The sequence below is a fragment of the Malaclemys terrapin genome, chromosome 24 (assembly GCF_027887155.1).
Source record: "Malaclemys terrapin pileata isolate rMalTer1 chromosome 24, rMalTer1.hap1, whole genome shotgun sequence".
NCBI lineage: Eukaryota > Metazoa > Chordata > Testudines > Emydidae > Malaclemys > Malaclemys terrapin.
Genome location: NC_071528.1, coordinates 13,046,258 through 13,070,090, shown reverse-complemented (window position 1 = coordinate 13,070,090; position 23,833 = coordinate 13,046,258). Strand labels below are relative to the sequence as shown.

The window sequence follows — 23,833 nt, the reverse complement described above, 5'->3', positions numbered from 1 at the left end:
TATTCAGTGGGATCATGGCAAAGTCCCTTAATATTTTATCCTTCCACCTCACCCCTGTCTTGTTGGAATTCTACCACCATTTCATCCATCACCCATAGTGCTGTTCTAACTTGCCATCTGCCCAGAGAAGAATCTCAGCGCCAAATGCCATTATTAATCAGATCAAGAGTCTAACGGTCTTGCATTACGTCAATATCTCAGGAGCCAGATGGGTGGCCTTTCCCATTTTTCACTGCCCTATAACAGACATACTCCTGTACAGCTCTCAGGGCTGTGCAGCCGAGTTAAAAAAACGTTTCCTAGAAGTATCATTGGAGTCCCTGTACACCTAATCTACAGCACAGAGTAATCCAATGCACTTGGGTTCTCAACTACATTCCAAATACCATTTGCCTAGAACAATTCATGGAGTCTTCAGCATGCAGGTTTCTCTGACATGCCTTCCCCAGCCTTCACACATTCAGCTCTCCGTAACAAGTGCCTGTTCCCCCAATCATGCACCCTGATGACCCCACCAGCCTGAAGGATCAATGCCTATGGATTAAACATTCAGAAGGTCAGGCTTTGGTCATCCAATTGCTTCGTCCAACATCCTGTGTGAATCATGCTGCTGGGCGGCTTCAAATCTGGCATGCAGAGCAGCACGTCCTCCCCGTTTCAACAGGCAGTTCTGTGGGCTTTGCCCAGGAGGGTGATCCCACACACAGGAAGTGATAGGGGAGTTCAAAGCATTCTCACCCAAGGAGTGTCGGGTGTAGAGCAGCTGGGTCCCCTGATGGGCTGCTATCCCAGCATTAAATATTAAACCCCTGCTTTTGTGCCATCAGCTGAATGGTAATTAATCCATGAAAGCCAATCCTTCCCAGCACTAGCTTGGTAAAGACAACTGTGCTGTTTATCAGGGGCTGCCTGTGAATAGCAGGGAGGTGCCCCTCACTTGCTGTGAAAGGACGCTTTGATCAATTTGTCATCGTAAGCGGATCTGGTCTAATGAAACTATACGATTTCTCCTCCAGCCTATTAGCGTCTCTTTAGGGCTCATGAAAGGTGCTGCTTTAAGTCAGAGACTATGTTCTCTACCCACAGAACGGGTATAGAATGGGCAGCACGAGCCCCCCCACCTCCACGCTACACCCCATTTTCCACCAACGTGCCTCAGTCCTGATGTGGTGGGTCCATGAGTTCTGCCTTCATCTCCCATTCAGTGCTCTGGTCTTTTTCTGAGGCTGCTGCCAGGGGCGGCTCTATGTTTTCTACCGCCCCAACACAGCAGTCAGGCGGCTTTTAGCAGCGCGCCTGCGGGAGGTCCGCTGGCATGCCGCCGAATCCGCGTTACCTGCGGGAGGTCCGCCAGTCCCACAGCTTCAGCATACCCGCCGCTGAATTGCCGCGGGACCGGCAGACCTCCCGCAGGCATGCCGCTGAAGGCAGTCTGACTGCCGCCCTCACAGCGACCGGCAGGCTGCCCCCCGTGCCTGGAGCCGCCCCAGGTGCGCGCGTGGTGCGCTGGTGCCTGGAGCCGCCCCAAGTAGTACCAGGTGCAATATGAATGCTTAGCTACTTGGTCACATATGTAGACATTAGAAACAGGTTTTGGCTACTACCAACCTGGGATGGATTTGAACTGGTCAAAGGGGACGGGAGAGCTCCAGAATGGGCTCTTGGAAACGTATGCCATCCTGTTTTGTTTTAAATCCCCCCCCACCGCCCCGACCTGGAATTAAGTTGGAACATAGATCTCCTCCACAACACAAATGCAATCATGATTGGGTTAAAGACTTAAGCTGGTTAGAGAGTAAGCCTAAAAAATGTGAGGTTTTAGCAAACCTGTCCAGTGAAAACAAGCAGTTAATTACATTTTCACACACGTCTCTCGTTCTACCGGGACGGACCAATCGGTATTCAAAGGAGGAGCAAACCTTGTTCAAAACCCAGCTTTGTGAACATGGTTGAAAATAAAGTTATGAAGCAGCCTGAAGGGGAAATGGATTCAAGTTTTAATATGATCTGTCTAGAACGATTCTCCCCCCTCCCCATGAAAAAGGGGTTTGATCTTTTCGCTCCTAAGACTGCTGTCATTTTAAATGTATGTATCACTGCTTCTTATCCAATGGTAGAATCATTTCCTAGTCCTGTTTTTTGGGGCGCGGGTGGACAAGGCAGACAAGCAGTTATACCGGAGACCGTGGAAATTGCCTCTTTGAAGTGTCTGGTGCACTGGGTCAGCATTTTAAGTAATTCGCACTGGCAGCTTTTCAGGCCAAGAGTTTGAAGATGGTTCTCAGAGGAGCAATGGCAGATGTGGGGTTTCACGGATGGGCAACGAAGTGAGCAGCGCTCCACTGCAGGAAGTACCAGCTCCATGACCTCCCAGCAGCGCTTCACGTGTGGGCTCCATGCAGTTCTGAACCAACCGCACCTTGAGGGGGATGGGAGACCAGCACTGGCTGCTTGGAAAGTTAAGTAGCAGCCTATGCTGCCGCTGCATTGTGGGAAAGATGAGATAGGAGTACCAAATGCCGCCAAAGAGGCTGAAGGGGAATTCTTGGGTGAGCGCGGATGGGAAAAGCCCAGGTTTCATCATTCTGGAATTCTAGATACTGACTAAACTAGAGAGGAATGTGGAAGAGATGCTCATGTATCGGAAGTAAAGGCTCCAAGATCTCTCAACGGCCTGGGAAATCCACACTTCTTGTGAACCTTCAGACCTCTTGCACAGTAGGAAGATTGTTTCCAGATTTCCAATGTTATATGGGAAGCTGGAATGCAAACACTCCTTCAATATATTGCCCATTATCTGCGTGGAACTCTTAGGTTTAAGATCAGTCTCTCACTCCCCCAAAGAAGAATCGCATCACCAATAATAGAAGATACTTAAATTCACTGGCTCTTTCCTGTTCCCTAAAGTGTTGCAGGCAGACTTATTTTTGTTGAGCGTTGACTTGTTCGGGGCTACGCAAGGTATAGGATTCCTGCCCTCAAAGCTTGCTATCTGAGTGGAAGAGGCCACACAATACAGACACAAACTGCCCTGGATGACTGGAAGATTAAGGTGTTCCCATTTTGTATTGATGCAGGTCTACAGGTATTTCTACCTTAGGTGGAACAAGAGTGGCAGGCTTGGTGGAAAAGGAGGGATTCGAACGCCACTTTGGTTTGTCAATTACGTTTAGTGGGCCAAATGGTTGTAACACCGCTAAAATGAACAGCGAGACTTTCGGGGTACTGGGCCACCAAAGCAGAAGTGGGCAGGTCCACCCCAATTGCATTTTAGTCAGCAGTTATGCCTAGCTCTGAGTATGGGGTCTCTTCAACGTACATGGTACACAAAACCCTGTACCGACTTGGTTGCTGGACTGTCTTTCCGTGGGAGACTGCTCTCATCAAGGAAGCGACTGTACAGATACAACTTCACTCTGGGCTGATATGTGAGGGTCATCTAGCAGAGCTACTGCAGAGCCATTGATTTTTGCTGTGGGCATTGGGGCTGGAGGGAACCAAGATATAAATGCTAGCCACTTCAGGAGAATGGAGAACAGGGGGCAGAAGTGAGAAAGTGGAAAGATGCTCAAGTTTGCCAATAACGAAGGAATTCTGAAAGAAGGGCTAGAAATTTCTAGCAGCTAGTGATGTTTGTTTTGCTGTATTTCAGCTCTGCCTCTTTCCTGCCTCCTGTCCTACTTTCCAGGAGAGTAAAAATAGGTTTTATTAACAACTGAAACCTGAATCACTGTACTGTAGTCATGTTGATTCCATCCTCTGGGAGATGAATTCAAACATTTACATATGTATCTATGCTAATCGGAATGTAAAGTGAGAGGAGAGATTCAATGAAGAACAAAAGGAAACCAAAGACCTGTTGGAAAGAGCCCCTCAAGTAATTTGACATGAAGAAACAGACAGTATTTCCTGTCAAGCCTCAGACTGGGCAGAGACAATTCTCTGATATGGCTCGAGGTTCCGCCTGTCACTCTGCATTTTCCGCATATCTCAGTATGTTGGTAGCGGGCAAAGGGTTTTCTATTGCAGGTCAGGCTACTGCTCCATCGAGTTTGAGCCTGGCTTGAGAAGTTATTGGCCACAGCTTTGTCGCGAGGCAACCACTCATTCTGTGCTAATCTAGGCGGGGTAAAAATCCCTGCCTGACCCTGCATTGATCAGCTGACACCCTGAAGTGTGAGACTGGATTCGAAAGCTTTTGAGAAGAGAAACAGGCTTTATCTCACTGCCTAATCCCAACCACCATTTTACTGCTGCTTTGTCGGGGGACTGCACCAGGACACAAAAGCATGAATTCACTCAGTGCTAAGAGGCTGATGCTTCAGTGACAGTCACATCCTCCCTTCTTGCTTCCCATTATGCGGGTGGGAAGGAGAAAAGCTTTTGTAGGTCTCAAAAGCACCACTCACAGAAAGCAGAGTCTCTGGGAGAGGCAGATTCACCTGTTGCTTCTCTTCCCCACCTCCAACAATTTGCAACCAAGTGCAGCAGCAGGAAGGGGAAGAGACCCTTTCTGGCCATTTTGCGGGCGGGGGGGAGGAGGGGGAGGTAATACATGAAGCACAAACCTGCTGGGGGAGGAGCATTAGTGACAAAGCAGCCGGTTATGCGGAATGACGTACAGCAGGGCTGCTGTAATCTACAGGGAGCTAAAGAGGGCAAAACTTGAGGACAGAGAACCAAGGCTGGAATGAAAACTAAGGCTCTGAAGGCAGACTGGTGTTTAATGAGCATGCCTGGCTTGCAATCGGAGCTCTAAACCAAGCCTCATTCTTAGCCGACTCATGATTCCCTGCTCCTTTCAAGTCACATTTTCTCTTTGCTTGCACCCAGACTTGCTAGGCATGGCTGGAGCTCTGAAAGTGCTTCCTGGCTAATACACTACTTCTGGGTCACAAATATTTTAAACTTGCTTATTTATGATAGGGAAGAGACTCTGACAACCAGATGCCTAGCTGCAGGCTATTCAACCCTTATCAAAAGGGTAGGTTACTTGCATTTCCCTACCCTCTAGTCATATGGGCCATGAACACAAAGTGGGTTACGAGAAGGTCAGCACCATTGCACAGAGCTACTAGCAGCATTCTGATTTCATCCCACAGATATTATGCAGGAGCTGGCTGGAGAAGGAAGTCATAAAATAGTTCTCTGCTAGGAATGGCAAGCTAATCAGATGTGTATTCTGATGGGGGGGCACTAGCTACTCCTACTTAACAGCCAGAAGATGTAGGGGGCAAACCCTGGTTTCTCCAGCCTCAGTTCAGTGAACACTGGAAGTAGAAAAGAAGAGGGGAGCCGTTTCCCTAGCTGATACTGGACACAGAGGTCGTACTTCAGACTCCAACACAAGAGCGGTGCAGGAGGAAGAGTGGTGCTCAGAGCACAGATGGAGGCGTTAATGCCTTTAACACGCTCGCGTTAAGAGACTCATTTGCAGAGCGTGGGTAGAAGAATTAAAAATTCCCACCTCTGCGCCACACACTGAGAAATAAGCGAGACCCAGAGGGCTGAGCAGGAGAAGAGGAGCAGGTGCTTTCCCATCAGTACCTTGCATCCAGGGGAGAATTTGGGGTTTGCATCCTCCCACACCACCACAGATGGGAAAGGCCTATTAGACCTCAAGCCCATGGCCCCCTGAGCACTGGATAGCCCCATAGGATACCTCGAATATAGGCACATGCATTATGAAGTATGCTCAGAGCCTTTGAAGGGCAGTACTGTGGCAATATGAGAACAGATTCATTAGGCTTTTAGTCCATGTATCCAAGCAGCAAGGAAAGCCTTTCCGCACACCCCCTTTGCATCTGCTGCTGAGGACGTTTTGGTGAGTGAGAGAAGAGGTGGCCCACTAGCCTCTGCGAGGTCACAGGCCCCTGCACTAGCGTAACAGGCCAGCTTCCACTTCCACCAGTAAAGAGCCAAGTGCTCCCTCTCGCTTGCTATGAACCGTTGCAATCATATCTATGGCTGAACAAATTAAGCGTGACGCTTCTGGGGAAGAAGGCAAGATGGTTGCCTTGGAAACCAGGGGCAGAGGTAGGATTCTGCAGCCACTTCATCACTTTCGATTTTCTTTGTAAGTGCTGCTGCAGGGTCATTGAATTAAAGTTACCAAATGCAGTTTATGAGCATTAAGCCCTTCAGTAACAGCGCAGGGCAGAGGGTTAGCAATCCACAGGGAACCAGAGGCTCTGCCTCCCTGGCTCTGGGCAGCGTGTCTGCACTGGGCCATGTTTCTACACCAGCACTTGTCTGAGAAGCTTACAACAAAGGCTGTTTTAAAAAAAATTCATAAAGATGCACTACCAGGCTGGTTTTCCCCAACCAGCACTGCCCTGGAGGCAGCAGGCTCCAAGGCTCTGTCGTTATTACTCGTGGGTCGACTATGGTCAGCTCAGACTGAATAATTTGCCCTGGCTGGCGGGCTAGGAGAATTTTAATTCATTCCAGTTCAGTTGATGGTTCATGAAACTGCAACGGAGAGCGGCTAGTTTTGAGAGAGCTGCTGGAGTGCGGAAAGGGCTTGGAAAGGTTAGCACGTCCCTGTTGAACTACAGATGAAACAAACCCCAACACTGTAAATACAAATGTAATGCAAGAGAATTAATTTAGTTTGGGGGAACGAGGGGAAGGCGTTTGGCAGAAACCAGAGAGTCTACGGCAGGCTCTGTTCCCATTCACAGATGTCATAGGCCTCTACTCACCCTCTCCAGGTCATGTGGTGTGAGGAAGCTGCCATGTTAAGGGGGGAAGCAATAGCCTTGGGAAGAAAGTGTGGAGGAATGGCAGTGGCTGAGAGGGTGGACAATAAGTCTGCACCAAGTGTTACCAGGCCCTTTCTACCTCCATCGGCTCTGCCGTGTTAAGAGAATAATACCAGGCACTTCCACAGCGCTTCATTCGATCCATCGTTGGTTCTCACATCTGCGCCCGCACCCAGGGGGCAAGTAACTGCCATTTTGTAGCTGGGGAAACAGTCCCAGAGAGGAGAATTGGCTTGTCCAAAGTAACAGCATATCTGCTGAAGAGCTGGGAACAGATCCCAGGTCTCCCAACTCCCAAGACTGTTTCAACCAGATTGCTAGTTCCCTTAACAGCATGCAGCTTCCGGCACCACAGAGCACAGAACAGAATGAGGACAAGGATGACTCAGGGAACATTTCTCCACTCTCACGCACTGATGGGAGCCTTGTTCTAGCTCACACCCGCCCAATTCCAAGCTGGAGAAAACACTGGCCTGGACGCCAGAGGCTATTCCTGCAGTCTTGTTGGAATGCCCAAGGACCTTTACCTTCTGCATGGGCAATCACCAGTGACATCAGTTCAGCATCTCAACCAAAGGATCAAACTTCTAGAAACAGCGTACCAGGGATAAGGAGAGACGCCAGCTATCTCAGGCTTGAGTTGGGATCTATTCCCAGCTCAGCTGTGGGGCTTTCGGGAAGTCACTTCAATTGCTCGATGCCTCAGTTTCCCACGTGTAACATGGGGATAAATATCAACTTGGTGGGCCAGGGGCCGGAGAGAGGAGGTGTAAATATCAAGCCGTTACTGATTGTGACGGAAGGTGTTGGAGAGGGCAAAGTGTTATTCTAAAGGTCTGAGAAGACAGAGGGCCAGCCCTGCCCCTGGGAATTAAAACGGATTATTTTAGGAATGCACTTGAAGAAAAGCTGTCTGCCAATCAACATATGGATGAACACCCACAGACTCGCCACTGGCTATGGTCAATTGCATTTAACTTGATTGCAGCTTATTTAGAAGTTGGGACTAAGTCCTTCCATTTAATTTGTTAAAACAAAGCCAGGAGGCGTGAATTCTTCTCCAAGCACATGCTTTGCTGCCATGCCAGCATTCGCAAGAGGGCGACGGACAGACCCGCCCTGGGCCCAAGGGTGTCAGTTTGCGGTGCCCGTTGTAATTATTGGGATTCACAGCAGGAGCAGGGAGGCATTTACTAATGGGGAGGGGGAGGTGTTGGGAAGCCTATTAAGAGGTACTGGCTAAGCCAACAGAAAACTAAGACTAATCCTTGGAAATACCAGCTACTGTATTTGCAGGAAGAGAGGCTCTTTACCCTTCCTCTCTGTCCTGGAAGGGTTAGAAGCCTCAAGAGCAGCAGTTGTGCCCAGTTAGATGAGACGACTGCCATTCGAGCATGTGAGGTTTGCCACGGCCCTTTGCGCCCAGAGCTTGCTCTACTTTCTCCTCTCTCCTGCTTGCTCTGACTATCTGCAGGGTCTCTAGAGGAACTCTCTCTTCGCTCGCAGCCTAGCGAGGCAGACTCAAAAGCTCTTTGCCACCAGGGAATCAAGTGTACAGAGAGTCGGCTAAGCAGCTCAAATACCTGGCAGCTAGCAACACATGGGAGCCAGCGGCCCAGCCCCACGTTTGAAGGGCCCCACAATCCTGCAGTACAAAGTAGCAGGGACAATGGCAAGCAGTGCATTAATCCTCTTCAACCTCTATTAGCCCATTTCACAGACAGGCCAAGACATGCTTCAATGGGGGGGAGGGATAGCTCAGTGGTTTGAGCATTGGCCTGCTAAACCCAGGGTTGTGAGTTCAATCCTTGAGGGGGCCACTTAGGGATCTGGGGCAAAATCAGTACTTGGTCCTGCTAATGAAGGCAGGGGGCTGGACTCGATGACCTTTCAAGGTCCCTTCCAGTTCTAGGAGATAGGATATCTCCATTATTTTTTTTTTTTTTTTTTTTTTAAATGCAGCACTCATTGACAAGGCGCTGGTCTGACTGCAGGAGCCTAGCACCAGCAGTGATGAACTAGCAAGAGAGTAGAACGGGAGGGGTCCTGAGAAGGGAACAGCAAAAGCATTTGACACTGAAGGAGTCAATGGTGGAAAGGGGAACCGAGTGGCTGGTGGCAATATTAGGGTGCAGCAAAAATAAACTAGCATGGACTTGCAGGAGCCACTGACCCGAGAGTCATGGTGCCATAAAGTCAGATGCTTCCTGCTCATGCAGAGTTCAAACCGTCACCCCAAAAACAGTCCCCTCTATGGCCCAGGACTAACCCGAGTCTCCTCCCCTGCAAGTGCACATTCCTCTCTCAGGCCCAGTCAGACAACCAGCATGCGCATGTCTCAAAAAGGGGACGGTCTACCCTGCTAGTAAAGGGTCAGTGTGCCTGTTAATTTAACTGACCAGGCAGCTGTCTCTTAAAGGCAGCTGCTCTTCACACTTTTGCTCTTTCTAGGCATTAGGTTGATGTAGCTGTACAGAATACAAGTTCAAATCCCTCTCTGGTTCTGAGCCAAGGTTTCTGCAAGCCCCCTGCTCCGCACTCCCTCATGACATTCACCAGGGGATCGAATGACAGCACCTGGTCTACAGCTTTAGCTTTTCCATAGAAAAGACCAGGGGACACGTGCTTCTGGCCACAGTCACTAGGAGCAGACCACGCCTAGCACCTTGCAGAATCAGATCCTGGTCTTTACAGGGTTCCCAAAAGTGTGCAGCGGCATCCTAGCCCTCAGGAACACTTCCTAGTCAAACAGGAGACAAGCTCTCACTGCCTCCTCGCTGAAGCATCCTTAGAGCACTTTTTGTTCTTGTACTTTTATCCAGCCAGGAAATCTCTGCTCAGAGGCAGCACGTTTGAACAATTTGTTAAAAAGGGCAGACAAAAGATTCCCTGTCCTGGAATCCTTCCTCAATCTCTGGATTCCATATTGAGCAACCACCACTCAGGGTCACTTCTGCCACTACGCTGAAATCCAGTTGTTCCGTCTCCTGGACGTAAAGAGACAGAAAGCATTAATCCAAATCCCTACTTCAATATCCTCAGCTTCAAGGATTCCCCCAAGCCCACCTTCCCTGCCCACGCTGCTACTATCTGGCCCGTGAAGCTCATTATTCGTGCTAGAAACACATTTTAAACACCTTCATTATTTACCAGTTAACCACTGAAATGCTCCAGCAAGACGCTTAAAGAAAAAAAGAACGCCAACTAGATTTACATGCAAGTTGCCAGAGCTCCAGCAGAGTTGGGGGAAGGATATCTAGTGACTTCCATGTGCGCTGTCAAAAGAAAAAATAAGTTCACAGCGATAGCACAGGTACATTAGCATAAGAAGCAGAAAGAGAATGACTAATAGGAAGAACTGAACACTCACTTGTGCTGCCTTATCTGCTGTATTGAAAATCTCTTGGCTGGGTCATATTCAAGCATCCCTGAAAAGGAGGGAAAAAAAAATCCAGGTGTGATTCACAGGCGCTCTCAGCCAATTTAGAGGAAGGAAGCACAAAGCCCCACCCCTCCCTTTCCCCCCATAACAGCACCCATGGTTTCCAGTCCCCCTGGCCACGGGATTTGAGTGAGGCCTTCCTCTTTAAATGAGAGACAGCAGCATGGGATGGAGAGAGGGTCAGGAAAGTCAGTGTTTAACCCCCAACTCCACTGCCGTGCGGATCTGAGCAAGGCTGTGCCCCACCTTCAACGTGGGGCTAACCCTTCCCTCCTTTGCAGTGTGAAGACTGAGGTCAAGTTCTCTCTCCCATCCCCAGCCAGTGAAGGGTTAGGGGCTCTAATTTCACAGATCAACAACGTTGGGCAAACTTTACCCAAGAGGAGCCAACGGCTTTGGAGTGGTGCATACACAACTACGCAACAAGCCAGAGGCTGCATTCTAGGCACAGATCTCCCTGAAGCCCCTCTAAGTGGGGACTCTTCAACAATGCTCTTCCCTGCTCGCCAGACCTCCTGTAGTCTGCTATCACTTATAGGAGATGTGGGCATGGGAAAAGGAGCTGGCCAATATATTCTCTCGCACCCAGACCATCCAGCAGAGAGGGGGATAGATTCCCTTCAGACACAGGTTGCCCCCCATCCCCAGAGACTCATTTATTGCAACTTCTGCCCTTCAAACTCTTTAAAAAGAGTCACAGTTCAAGGGGAAGAGAAATAAAAAGTTCTCACACTACTCCCCGGAAACTGGCCAATGAGGCATTAACCAGTCCAGTGCCCTGCACCTCCATTAGCTGCATGCAAGATACAGGCATTCCCCATGGAAACCACCACTAAGTTACTAATCCTCTGAACACCAACAACATGCTTGGTGCTGTACATAGATTACAATACAGGGACATGATAGTCTAGGAACAGAAGCCAAGGGAACTATAAATAGGGTTCCAGGCACCATATGGTGGGGGATGCAGCTGCTGCCGCATTGTGCTTTTTTGGAGTGAGGAATTCCAAGCAGTTCTGTTTTCAAATGAATCGTAACAGTTCAAAGAGCAGAGGGTTAACACCAAGAACCTTGCAGCAGTAGGGCAGGGAGGAGGGATTTCGAAAGGAGGAAAGGACTGCAGAGGGCAGTGACTTCAAGCATTAAGGAAAGGGTGGGAGAAGGCTCTGAAATGAGAGTGGAAGAAGTGATGGGAGTTAGACAAGCAGAGCAGAAAAGGTAAGAGGAGACTGAGAGTTCTGCTCTGGTCTTCTCTCCAAGGTCAGGACAAAGGGTACAGACTTGATGCAGAAGGCAAGGGAGAGTCAGAGTGGAGGGACATAGTCAAAATAACAGCAGAGAAAGCACTTCTGGCAGTAGACTGCTGGGCTGACTACAGGGGAGTTGGGCAAGCCAGAGAAGAGGCTGCTGAAGTCCAGAGAAGAGGTTGCCAGGGCCTAGATTAGAAAATGGGTTTCTGTGGTACAGGTGGACAAAGGAATGGATTTTTGTGACGAGGTACGGAGGACAAGACACAGGACTGAGCAACAGCATGTACATGTAGCATAGAATGAGAGGGCCCCGAATGACAGATTTTACTGCCAGGTTAGATAACAGGGAGAATGGTTTGGTTGTCGGCAACAACAGACAAGGGATATTCTGTTGTATCAAGTAAGGGACACAACAACTGCCTTCAGCCGTCACTTGCATGTCAGTTGATTCCCCTCACACACACTTTTAAAAAAAAATAAGACGTGTCCTGTGTGTAGGAATCATTTTTTTGCGAGGCTTAACCCAAGAAGAGAGATTTTTTCCAGCAACCAGACCAAAGGTCACCTAGAAGAGGCACTTGAAACCACAGAATGTCCAACCATGAGATACACACATTTGCACTTTGCCTTTAACGAAGAAAGAGGTATCACTGTTCTGAGTCTGAAAAGAATCAATGCCCCAGGAGCCGCCCCCACCCCCCAAAAACACCTACCTCTAGAAACACTGAGAAAGGTTAGCAAAGTATGCAATGAAAACTTAACCCACTGCTTCACAGCCAATGAGATTTTTAAACAAGGTATACACGGTGGCCAATCCCATTACAGTTTTTGCTAGGCCTAACAGGTTCTCTGAGCAAGAAGGGCACTTTATGCAGAGAGGACAAGCTAGCGGGTGGGCGGGGGAGATCCTACATTTCCCCTCAGAAATTGCAAGGTAGCATTGGGTGACCATTGTGCCAGAGCCATGCGGCCATAAAGTTTATTCCAAAAAGATGGGGGGAGATCCCTATAATTAAAAGTGCTCCTATGCGCCACCTCCTCCACTTCCCCTCCTTCACCAAAAAAACACCCAACACAACCATGAATTACAGCTAATGCCATCAGGGTTCAAGGCTCTAGACGGAGCAGAATGAGTATTTTTCATTTGCTCTGCTGAGACAATACACTGATCAGTAGTAGGCTCCCCTACATTCAGTAGAGCAGGGCTGAGGGGAAGCTATGCTAATCACGCCCCGGCATGTGGGCATGCACCCTTGGAATGGATACCTCAGATCAGTTTCTACTGGGCAGGTGTCAGCCTAAGACAGAGTTTCTCAAATGCAGCCACCGTGGTCACATGTGGCCACCTGGGACTTTTCTTGCAGTGGCAGCCTCCTGGACTGTGATGTGTGTGTGTGTGTGTGTGTGTGTGCGGGGGTGGGGAGGAAGCAGTAGCCCATCCCACTCCCTGGTGCTCCTAGATGCACAGCCTTGGTGTTGGCTGCTGGGGTTTCCAGTTGGGCCCTGCCCCGCTCTGGAGACACCTGGGGAACAATGCTGGAGGAGCAGACAGCTGGTGAGTTCCCCACCTTCCCAGGGGTGGTGCGGCTCAGGCTTTGGGCATCAGCCCAGGGGTGGCATGGACGGCAGGCTTTGGCTGCAGGGCTTTGGGCTCCAGCCCCAGGCTCTGGGTTCTGTCCCCCCACTGCCTCCCTATACAAACCCCCTGCTGCCTCCCTCAATCCCCCGTCCAGGGCTTAACTGGTCCCCAGACTTGCTAGGGCTGAGTAAGTCTGCTGTGAAAAGTGATACTTGTATGTTTGTTAATATCACTTTTCACAGCAGACTTATTAGCTAGCAATAAATAAGTTACAGTGATTTGGATGTATAGTTGTGCATATTTATTTGTTTTTCCTAAAGGTAATTAAGTATTTTAGAAAAAAGTGAGAGAGCGGTCACCTGCAAGAGTTGGTGGCCACACTCTGAGGCCACCAAATAATCGGTCCTGAGAACCCCCGGCCTAAGAGCTGGTATTTTCCGTCAGAAACAGGCTGAAGCCACGCCCCGATCCCAAGCGCATTTTGAGGAGAAGGGCTCACCTTGTTCAATTTGGCGATACCTTCAAAGCTCCATTAGCCTATTATTTCTGCCCCTCTCCAGAAGAGTCCCTGGAAATGTAACCAATTCCTTCTTTCGGTGGTACGTGCAAAGAAGTAGGTTTTACTGGCAAAGATGAAAAATCCATTCAGAACCAGTCCAATGGGCTTTTTAGCCTCACTGAGTTAGGTTCATCCCTTGTGTAATGGCACTAAACCACGGAGGAGTTTGGCTCATGCACTTAGGGCACAAGCGTAGTGATTCTAACCCATGCTCTCCCTCTCCAGGCCTAGAGGGTCTGACTAGGCTCAGACACAATTAATAGCTGCCTAATTAGAGCCAGAGTCTTAATAATGCCTACCCCTCCCTTCTCCATTGGGATATTAGCTATGTTTAAATTATTAGAGAGACAGGGAGGGTGAGGTAATATCTATTATCGGACTGACTGCTGTGGGTGAAGAGGCGAGCTTTCGAGATCCACAGAGCTCTTCTTCAGGTCTGGGAAACGTACTGAGGGCTTGTACACACTAGCACTTATTTTGGTATAACTTAAGTTGCTCGGGGGTGTGAAAAAGCCACCCCGAGCAACACAAGTTACACCGCCTTAAACGCTGGTGTGGACAGCGCTATGTCAGCAGGGAGGTGGAGTAATTATTCTGATGGGAGAGCTCTGTCCTGTTGGCATAGAGTGTCTGCACTAGCAAGTGATATATCGGCGCAGCTACATCGATACAGCTGCACCGCTATCGCGATTCTAGTGTAGACTAGCCCTCAGAGTGTCACACCTAAATCCAAGGATTTGGAACAGATTGTTTAGCACAAGTAGTTAACAGATATTTCAAGGGACCATTCAAGGTGAAGCGGCCCATTAACACCCCTCCAGTCATGGAGGGAAAGCAGCTGGGGTGGTTGTTGGTGGGTTATAGATTTTGTAATAAGCCATAAATCCATATCCTGGGGCTGACATCTTTAAGTTGTGTCACTTTCCATGATCATTTTAAAGCTGTCGTGGGGCAGTGCCAGAGATTCACAGGCTTTCTGTGCCTTGAGAAGGAGCGTCTCAGGAAGTCACCAGGTCACTTGTTTCATCTCATCACTGTTGTTCCTAGAGAACAGCTCCCCCATGATGTGAAGACAATTCCAGCTTCTTAGCTACCGTCAAACCTGTTATCAGCTCAATATTGGATACAGACTTGATCAGGGGACTCTTTTGCCAAACCAGAGCTTCTTCGGGTGGGTATTTCCCCTTTCTTCTATAATCAGACATGCATATGTTACAGCCCAGCAGCTTTCTCCCTCCCTATTCATCTTACAAAAGTAGTAATTGGAAAAGCGGTTAAAAAACCCCACACCTAAGAAAGATTATTAGATGATCACTTCACAGCTGAACTGCCCATGCTGTTTTATTTAAAAAAAAAGAGATGATGATTGGGATGAAGGCAGATTGTACGTGAGGACCAGAGACACTGAAATCTGATACTGGCTGGCTTATTTTTTTTAATGCAGTCAGAATCGGGTGACCAGAGGTCCCGATTTTATAGGGACAGTCCCGATTTTTGGGTCTTTTTCTTATATAGGCTCCTTGTACCCCCCCCACCTCCCGTCCCGATTTTTCACATTTGCTGTCTGGTCACCCTAAGTCAGAAGGGGATACGGTCAGGTAAGACTCTATTGTGGAGACTTTTTTTAAAAAAAAAAAAAGACCACCACATTTCAGGAGGGCATTTCTGGAGACCTGTCTGTCATCAATTTCAGCAGAATTTTCTGCAAGCCAAACCATGCAAAACTGCACAGGACAGCACAAAGATCCCAGAGACAGCGGGATTGTCTCAAAGCTGCGGTGCTTTTTCAGAGCAGCTACGGGTCTGAGACTATTTTGCTGGGGTGCTGTGGCTTTTGGGAGGAAGCATCTTCAATTCCAGCCTGCTCAGATCTGAATAATGCACAAGCATCAACTCAAAGACTGCTTGGAAATTGCCAAGAGATTTACAGCATTTACTAGATGGAACAGGTACAGGAGAGGATGTGGGCAGGCAAAAGAGGAAGTAAGTGTCTAAAATAGGTTATAAAAAGGGGGAATAATAGCACTCGTTACAAGCAGCTGTGGCGCAATACATTGTTCTCAGACAGGGTCCAGAAATTAAAGGAGCAATGAAGGTAACTTGAGCCAAAAAGCCTTTAGTTAAAGGGAAAGAACTGTATTTTGGGCAATGCTAGAAGAAGAAAATCAAATCAGTGGAAATTAAAACTCATGGATTAATCTATACTCATATATAGCAGTTGTGTGGCTAAAGCCCAGCACCGGAGAGAGACTCCATAAAGGCAAAACATCATGTACTATTCACCAGTCAAATCATCTAAAAGTGTCTGCCCACAATAACCACACAGCTATTCTCTACCATTTACGGTAAAGATTTCCATTTATTTGGGGGGGGAGAGATGAAACACTGGAGCAGTGAGATTCTTCGGATGGACGCCCAGCTCTCAGACCTCTGCTCCCACAGCATTTCAGATGGGTTAAGCGTGCCCATACCCAAGTCACTTCTGATCCTATGCCCAGCACAAAATACAGGTAGCATGAATCCCCTTTCCAGTAATGCCAAGGACAACCAGAGCACATAAGACCTTAAATCTGTCCTGCCTCCTTGCCACTGACAACCACCAGTGCACCTTTATATAGTCCTGGACAAGCACAAAGACACAGCAGGATATGGTTGAGTAACTTCTGACAGCCAGGAGCCTCTTCAGGTACATGTTAATGGGCAAAGGAGGCAACAGCTGTAATTCAGGAACTAGGTTCTAGCCGGGAGTGCCACTGACTCAATGCCACACCCTGGATGAGTCATCGCCCTCATCAATTCCTCCGTCTGTAAAATGGGAACAATAGTATCTCTCTCAGAGGTATTGCAAGGGTTAATACACATGCAATTCTGGTTGAAAGGGTGCCCTCTGCAGTACATGCAAAAGTATTAACCCATTAATGCTTAAAGGCCCTTTTTGTGAGGGAGCATGAAGAGAAGAGCTCTGCTCCCTCCACCTCCTGGGAACACCTCTAGAATCGCCCCTCCTCAAGCTTGGGCTCCCCTCCTGCACGCTGTGAGGCCAGCAGTCTCTCTCAAATGACAGACGCAGGGATCTAACACAAAGTGACACTGGACTAGTTTCTAGACACCAGTAGGTCAACTGTGGACTCTTATAGCCCACATTTCTATAGTATTCAAGCACCTCAACCTCTCATCACCCTTGTTAAGATCATGTCCTTTTTACATGGGGGGAATTGAGGCACAAAAACTCACCCCAAGATCACACAGCCAGTCAATGGCTGACCTAGGAATTGAACCTACGTCTTCCAAGTGCCAGGCCAGTTCCCTAACCACTGGGCCGACCTTTCTTTGGAGCCTGGCTGTAGAAGCATATTTCAAAAGAGGATTTGGCACACAGAAGATTTTTAAAACCTCATTTTTCTTGCCCAGAAATGGGACACATAAGTTATGCAATGGTGATGTCAGAGCTTAAGGTCACTTGGGGAGGCTTATACCTTGATGAGCTACCCCCACAGACAATGGGGGCCTACTAGCGCTCTAATTTCCATCAGTGAAAGTACGACAGATTCATTCCCATCTTGAAAAGCAGCATCCCAACTAACCTGTACTAAAATACTACAGTACTGCTCTTGCTAGGAGTTTGAAACAGGCCAGTGAAGGGGCTAGCAGCCCCTGAAACTCCTGGCCTTCAGCAATCTTGCTTCCTCTCTGGAAAGATAAAGGCTGGTAAAGGCAAGCTCAAGGGGTGAGGGGAAAAACCACACAACAGCTTGAGCAGCTGCAAAAAAGTAGTCAACAGAAAAACAAAGCTTTAAAAAGCATCTTCTTGAATCTGCTTCCCAACCAAGCTGGCACCCCGCTCAATGCAGCACTTCCAGCCAGAGGGGAAACAAACACTTTGTAACATACTGTAGCCTTCTTTACGATGAAAGCAGGATGAGTGCTCGTGGCTCTGCTATGTGCTAGAAGAGTCCTCTTGAGGCAATGGAAGGGGGAGTGCGCCAAGATATGGGTATCTGCTGCTCATTCCAAAAGCTATCAGACATGCACTGGCAAGCCTGCAAACAGAGCACACTTGAGTTCAATTTCACCAGCTGCAGAAGATGCAGGAGCATAGCAGGAAATGGGGATGTACTGCATAGAAAAATAAGGGCCCGTGGCAAAAATCCTCTGCCTTTGTCACCAGTGCTACCCACGAGGGGACGTGGCAATGCTGAACGCTTGGATTCCCGCAAGCTGGGTTACACTTCATGCCTTACTACTGCGGTTTGTGATGCCCACGGTATCCCCACAGCAAAAGTGGGAAAGGACACCACAGAGTGAAAATCACCTCATATCTATTTGGTACATTGATCCCTATGGAAAGGGAAGGGGCTCAGAGTAACTCAAAAGCACGTTGAGAGGCTCTAGCCAGCTCTGAAGCGAGCCTATTGCTGCAGGGAGTAAGCATGTGGAGTGGGAGGGGTGGAAGAAAATTGAAGAGCTCCCCAGGACTTCATCAAGGGGACAGAGGAAGAATGCTTGGTGCAGACAGGTAGGGCCATCTCCTGCACAGAAAGCTTATCTGCTTTAGCAGTTGCCCATTAGGTAGCGTACAGTTGCCAGTAACTGAAAACAGAAGGCAGCAGGAGAGACATCAGCTAGGACAAAGGGAGCAAAGAAAATAGGCTGCCAACTTAAACCAAATCTTTTGAGGTCATGGGACCTCAGGGATGAAGATGCCTTTGCTGTTTAAAAGTAGCATAAAGAAAGGCAGGAGATCTCCAAGAGCAATGACAGAACCGATCATTACAAGGAAAAGGCAACTCAGCTAGGACAAAGGTTTAGCAGTTATTCAAGCCACATGCTTCAGAGCACAAGCGACTGCACCTGGACTGAGGAAGAAAATGCCACACCCACCACACTGGAGTTCAATACCAAGGGCACTAGAGAGGCTTATTGCCTACCTCAGAAGCATCCAGCAGTTACTGGAGATCCAGCCGGTATCAGACCGGACACCAGTCTAGATGGGCCAGTGGGTTTGCTCCAGTTGGTCAATTTTCATGCTCCTATGAGAGGGGCTGCTTTTCTGAGTTAGCATTTGCCGACCAAAATGCCACGTATAGATCTGGACATCACTCACCAGCACATGTGAACATGACACGAGACATGCATCGGTCACTAGCTCCAAGCCTTAGACAGTCGCCACGTTAGTCTCGGCAGCATAGCCAAGATGCCAGCTGCACCAAGAGCAATCTCTAGCTATGCCTTACATAACTGTTTCTGAAGCTATTACAGCTGATTAACGCTTTGCAAAATGCAGGGAAATAAAACTTATTTCACAATCAGTATGGAGCCAGAGAAGTTAAAATCGTCTCCAGATTACTTGGATGGTGGGGGGTCAGCAACATCCTAGAAAGGAAGATAAATAGGGGCTGTTCGAAACAACAGGGAAAATCATCTCCTCAAAATGCATTAAAAGCTACAACCTATACAGATAGCACCACCTACTGCTCTACTACGGAAATGCAGCTGAGAACCGTACGCTTAGGTCGCTAAAAATGTCAACAAGATTATTTGGGAGTTTGGAACTAGAACTTTCAGGCCCCGTGAAAGGTGAATGCTCCATCATGTAAGAGATTCAAGTTTGTTTTGTAGTTGTCGCTTGCAGCAGATGACCTATCCACACCACAGACACAACCAAGTCTGGGAAACTGGTTACAACACAGTGGGGCCCCCATGACAGGTTACAATTTGTTGCATTGATGACCACAGTTATGAAATGCTTCAGAAGGCAGCTAAGAGTCCATCTAACTACAAATTGCAACAGTGTTGGAACCAGGCCAGAGGAGAAACAGTATTGTAACCCAGTGCTGTATTTGTAGCGTGGGCAGGCTTGCAGTGCTCAACCACTAACCCACCCATGCTTTCCTTCTAGGCTACTTCTGGGGCTTGCGCCAGAGGAGAGCAGATGTTCAAGTGTGATCAGAGTCGTGTCTGAAGTTCGATCACTGTTATTCTGCATCTTTCCCGTCACTGACTACTATCAGTGTCTTTTGTACGGTAAGACGGAGGAGACGACAATAAGCCCATCCTATGGAGTGAGTGGTGTCCTGAGACGTTGCTCATTGTATCGTGGTAGCACCCAGAGCCCCAGTGCCAGACCAGCACTAGGCACAGGCCACGCTGCTCCTAAGCAGACACCACTGATTCAGCTGCTATATTAACATGCAACTGCTCTCCATGTTGGCATCCTATTTTATGCAGGAGCAAAAATATCAATGATCATCCCAACCCTCAAAAGAAGAGGTTACACTTGCCTTGTGCAGTAACTGTGGTTCTTCAAAATATGTCCCCCCGACGGGTGCCCCATTTCAGGTGCACATTTGCTCCTGATCAGAGATTTTCTCTTAGCAGCGTCTGTTGGGCCTGCGGGTGCGCTCGATACAACCTTGTGGAACACGTCAAGGGGCTACTGACCTGCATGGGCACACTGCCCTCAGTTCCTTCTCTATCCAAATGTCCAACAAAGAACAGTCCAAAGCAGGGGGATGGGAGGTAGGTAGTGGAACACCCAGAGGAGGACACATCTCAAAGAGCCCCAGTTACTGACCTCTTCTATGAGTCCCTGTGGGTGCTCCACTTCAGGTGACTCCCAAGCAATATCCCCCACCGGGAGGAGGAAGCTTTGGAACGGAGTCTAAGACTGAAGACAGTAACAGCAGCACCGAGTGCTGCATCAGATCTGATGGCATGGACTGAGGCATAGTGTCTAGAAAAAGTATATGCGGAGGCCCACATAGTATCTTTGCATATCTCAGACATTGGAATGTTCTTGACTAGAGCTGTGGCAGCTGCCTGTGATCTGGTAGAGTGCTATTATCCTTTTGGGGGAGCGGAGCATCAGCTGCATCATAGCAAGCGATGATACACCCAGAGCTCCAACTCAGAAGTCTCAGAGTAGAGATCGTGGATGACGGGGATCTCTCTACGATGGAGATAAACAGTCTAGTCAATTTCCAAAATTGCTCAGTCCTATCTACGGAAAAGGCCAATGACCGTGATACGTTTAATGTACGAAAGGAGGTCTCACGCGGCGATTGATGCAGTTTGGAGATAAATATTGGTAGATGAATGGGCTGGTTAAGATGAAAATTCGACAGCACTTGAGCTAAGAATTTTAGCTGAGGCCGTAAGGAGACCCTGTCCTTGAAAAATACAGCAAATTGGGGTGCCATCCAGGCTCCGATCTCCCCAACCCTGCAAACCAATGTGATAGGCATTTGAAAGGCCATCTTCACAGATAAATGGAGCTATAGGTTCAAATGGAGGTCCCAGAAGTGGAGGTTCCCTAAACCCTTAATAAGTCTAGAGGACAGAGTGAGCAAATATTGAAAACCCTTCTAGTGGGGGATGAAATGCTAGTATCACAGCCAGATTAATCCTAACAGAGCTAATTAATACCTGTTGGATTTGAAGAACACATGGTAATTCAAGAAGGCGGAGAGTGAAGAGCTCTACATAGCCTTGGTGTGTGGCACTAGTTTGCACAGAGCGCATGTGCGGGCCAAACAGACACTGCTAACCGAAAATCTCTGATCAAGATCTCAAGAGGCACATGCGCACCTGAAGTGGGGCACTACTTGAACAACATTCTTGCATCAAATGGCTGGAGCAGTGAGACTAGGACTCCTGAGTTCTGCTCCTAGTTCTTCCGCTGATTTGCGGTGAGTATGGGCATGTTGTTTTGCCTCAGCTTCCCCACCATTACTCCTGTTTCCTGAAGGGGAAACAGGCCCAGAGAGGCAAAGGGACTTGCTCACCTTCACACAGCTAGTCAGTGGCAGAAGTGAGAAGATGAAAAAGCTTTGCACAAAGCAGAGATACTCCCCACAATAGAAGGTCAAAGTATTAATCTCAGAATTTATTTTACATAGAAGCAGTGCTTTAAGAGCAGGAATATCCCACAAGTCAGTGGATTTGAAGCCTGCACACACAACTACTGTTTAAAGTTGATTCCCACCGTTACTTTATTCTACAGTAGTGCCAGAACCCCCAAACGAGGTCAGGGCCCCATTGTGCAAGACGCTGGACACACCATATGTGACCACAAAGCTTACTGTCTAAACAGATGACAAAAGGTGGGAAGGGAAACAGAAGCTCACAGAAGGCAAATATCTTTCTCAAGGTCAACCAGCAGGTCAGTGTCAGAGCTGGGAATGGAACCCTGGTCTCCTACGTCCCAGTCAAGTCTCCTATACATTGAACAGTGCTACCTCTCCCTGGTCTCTACCACGGGAAGCTCAGCGGATGACTATACTGCTCACAAAGTTCTTCCAAAAAACTGAGCTGCAGAAGGAAGAGCAGACTCACTCCTCAGGCCTGTATGTTGAGCACCAAGCAGACCCGAGAGGAGTCTCCCTCGGTCATGAGCACAGCAGGAGGCAGCTCCTCAGAATTAGTACACTTAATACCAAGTGAAGCATTTCATATGGCAAGCCACAAAAGACAGTATCATTAACACCCTGTCTCAGGCTCCAAGGGAGGAAGTTCAGAGCAGACGTTGAAAAGAACGCGAGAGCAGAAGCTGTGTCCTCAACGGGCACCATTATGCTTATGTCCTGCTTTATAAGGCTTGGGCAAGGATCTTAACTGAATAAGCTTGCTTCAGAGAGACTAGCATTAAAGCGCTGATGCTGCTTTAAATCCACCCTTTGGTGGGTTTGCTCTCAAGGTTTTAAAATCTCTCTAAAGCATATGAAATTGGAGTACAGTATAGGACTTGCTGCTATAAAGGAGATGCTTGCAGCTCATTTCATTGGATTAGTCTATAGCACAGCAGAACATTCAAAACCTTCTCTTAAACTCTGAAAGGGGCAAAGGCTGATAAACAGACTTCTCTACATTCACAGAATGCTTTGAGTGGGGCACTTCTCCATCGGTACTATGTCTGCCGGGTATTCGTGGCATCCACAGTTTTACCCTTTTTCCTTCAGGTCATTTGAAAGAGACGCTCACCTCTAAGTAGGTCTGAGAGCGGAGGACCACAATCATCTGGAATCGTGTAGTCCCCTTTCCCGATGTTTTCAAATAACTTATAGATATTATCCCCCTCAAAGGGATAAAGACCCGTTGTAATGTTGTATCTGTAAATGCAGAAAGAACAGTGTGAGGATGAATATATGGAACACAAGTTCTAGTTCTTCAACAAGCAGATAAATCAGGAAAACAAGAGAAGCTGGATGACAGATGCTGACCCGAATGCATTCCTAACTTCTCTCTTAAGACAGCTTTCTTTCCGTAGCTTCACACACATATACGGGAACCAGAAACTTACCAAGCTACTTTTCCTACAAGCTGGAAAGGAAAAGACTTTTTTAAGCAAATACTTGGGAGGTGCTCAGATACTGCAACAACAGGAGCCCCAAACACACCTGGACAGACAGGGATTGAGAAATGGCTGGTATGGAACTACAAGCAGAGAGACTTGCTCAATTTCTCCAGCACTCTGGGCATTTGCTCCTGGATCTACCCACCATTCGAAAGGGAGTGGTAGCCCCAAATGCTCACACAGCACCCCCAGCTGCAGGTCCCAGAACAACATTGTGCCCGAAGCAAGTCACCCAGGGTTCCTGTGCAGGTACTTACAACGTGACCCCTGCTGACCAGATGTCCACTTTAAAGCCTGAAAAGGTATCCAGGCCATTGGCAATTTCCGGCGGCTGGAATGCTGGCGACCCTTGGCTCGTTCTGCACGTATCGTCCTCTGCAAACGGATGCAATGCCTGTGGCAAGAGACAGACATTTTAGTGACTCTCACGCTACTATCACAAACTCTTCAGAGATCAAGGATTATATCCACGATAAAACCTTTACCCTTGTGAGACTCCAGGCGAGTCTTTGTCCATCTTGTGGGTCTGACTACAATTTACCACAAATAGTAGTATATATTACAAGCAGAGCTGGTAGGGTCACCTATAGTTAAGATAGGCTAACACTTCCTAGTCTAAAGAGCCCATTTTCAGTTGCTTATAACCTTGCCCGACTAACCGTTTGGAACAAAGTTTTCTATGCTGTGTGTTTATCCCAGTCTGATTTTTTTAAGTTTCAGGTAAAACAGTTCAACCATTTCAGAGAATGAAATTGTTTTGCCCATGTTAAAAATGTTCTTACAACTCTTTTGTTGAGAAACTCTAGTACCTAGATTCTTGGATGTGCCTTTTGCTGTCCCTGTGAAAAGTCATCTAAACTCAGGCCAATTATCCAACTCTGAAAATC

General features: G+C 48.0%; 1 protein-coding gene across 1 annotated transcript in view; it reads right to left on the bottom strand.

The window, feature by feature from the left end:
* STK11 (serine/threonine kinase 11) overlaps window positions 1-23,833 on the bottom strand; it is a 74,062-nt gene that overhangs the window by 17,294 nt on the left and 32,935 nt on the right. The window contains exons 6-8 of the mRNA XM_054013620.1: window positions 23,204-23,340; window positions 22,574-22,701; window positions 10,135-10,192 (exon numbers count right to left, since the gene is read on the bottom strand). Coding sequence (XP_053869595.1) covers window positions 10,135-10,192; window positions 22,574-22,701; window positions 23,204-23,340 — 323 coding nt within the window. The remainder of the gene's footprint in view (window positions 1-10,134; window positions 10,193-22,573; window positions 22,702-23,203; window positions 23,341-23,833) is intronic.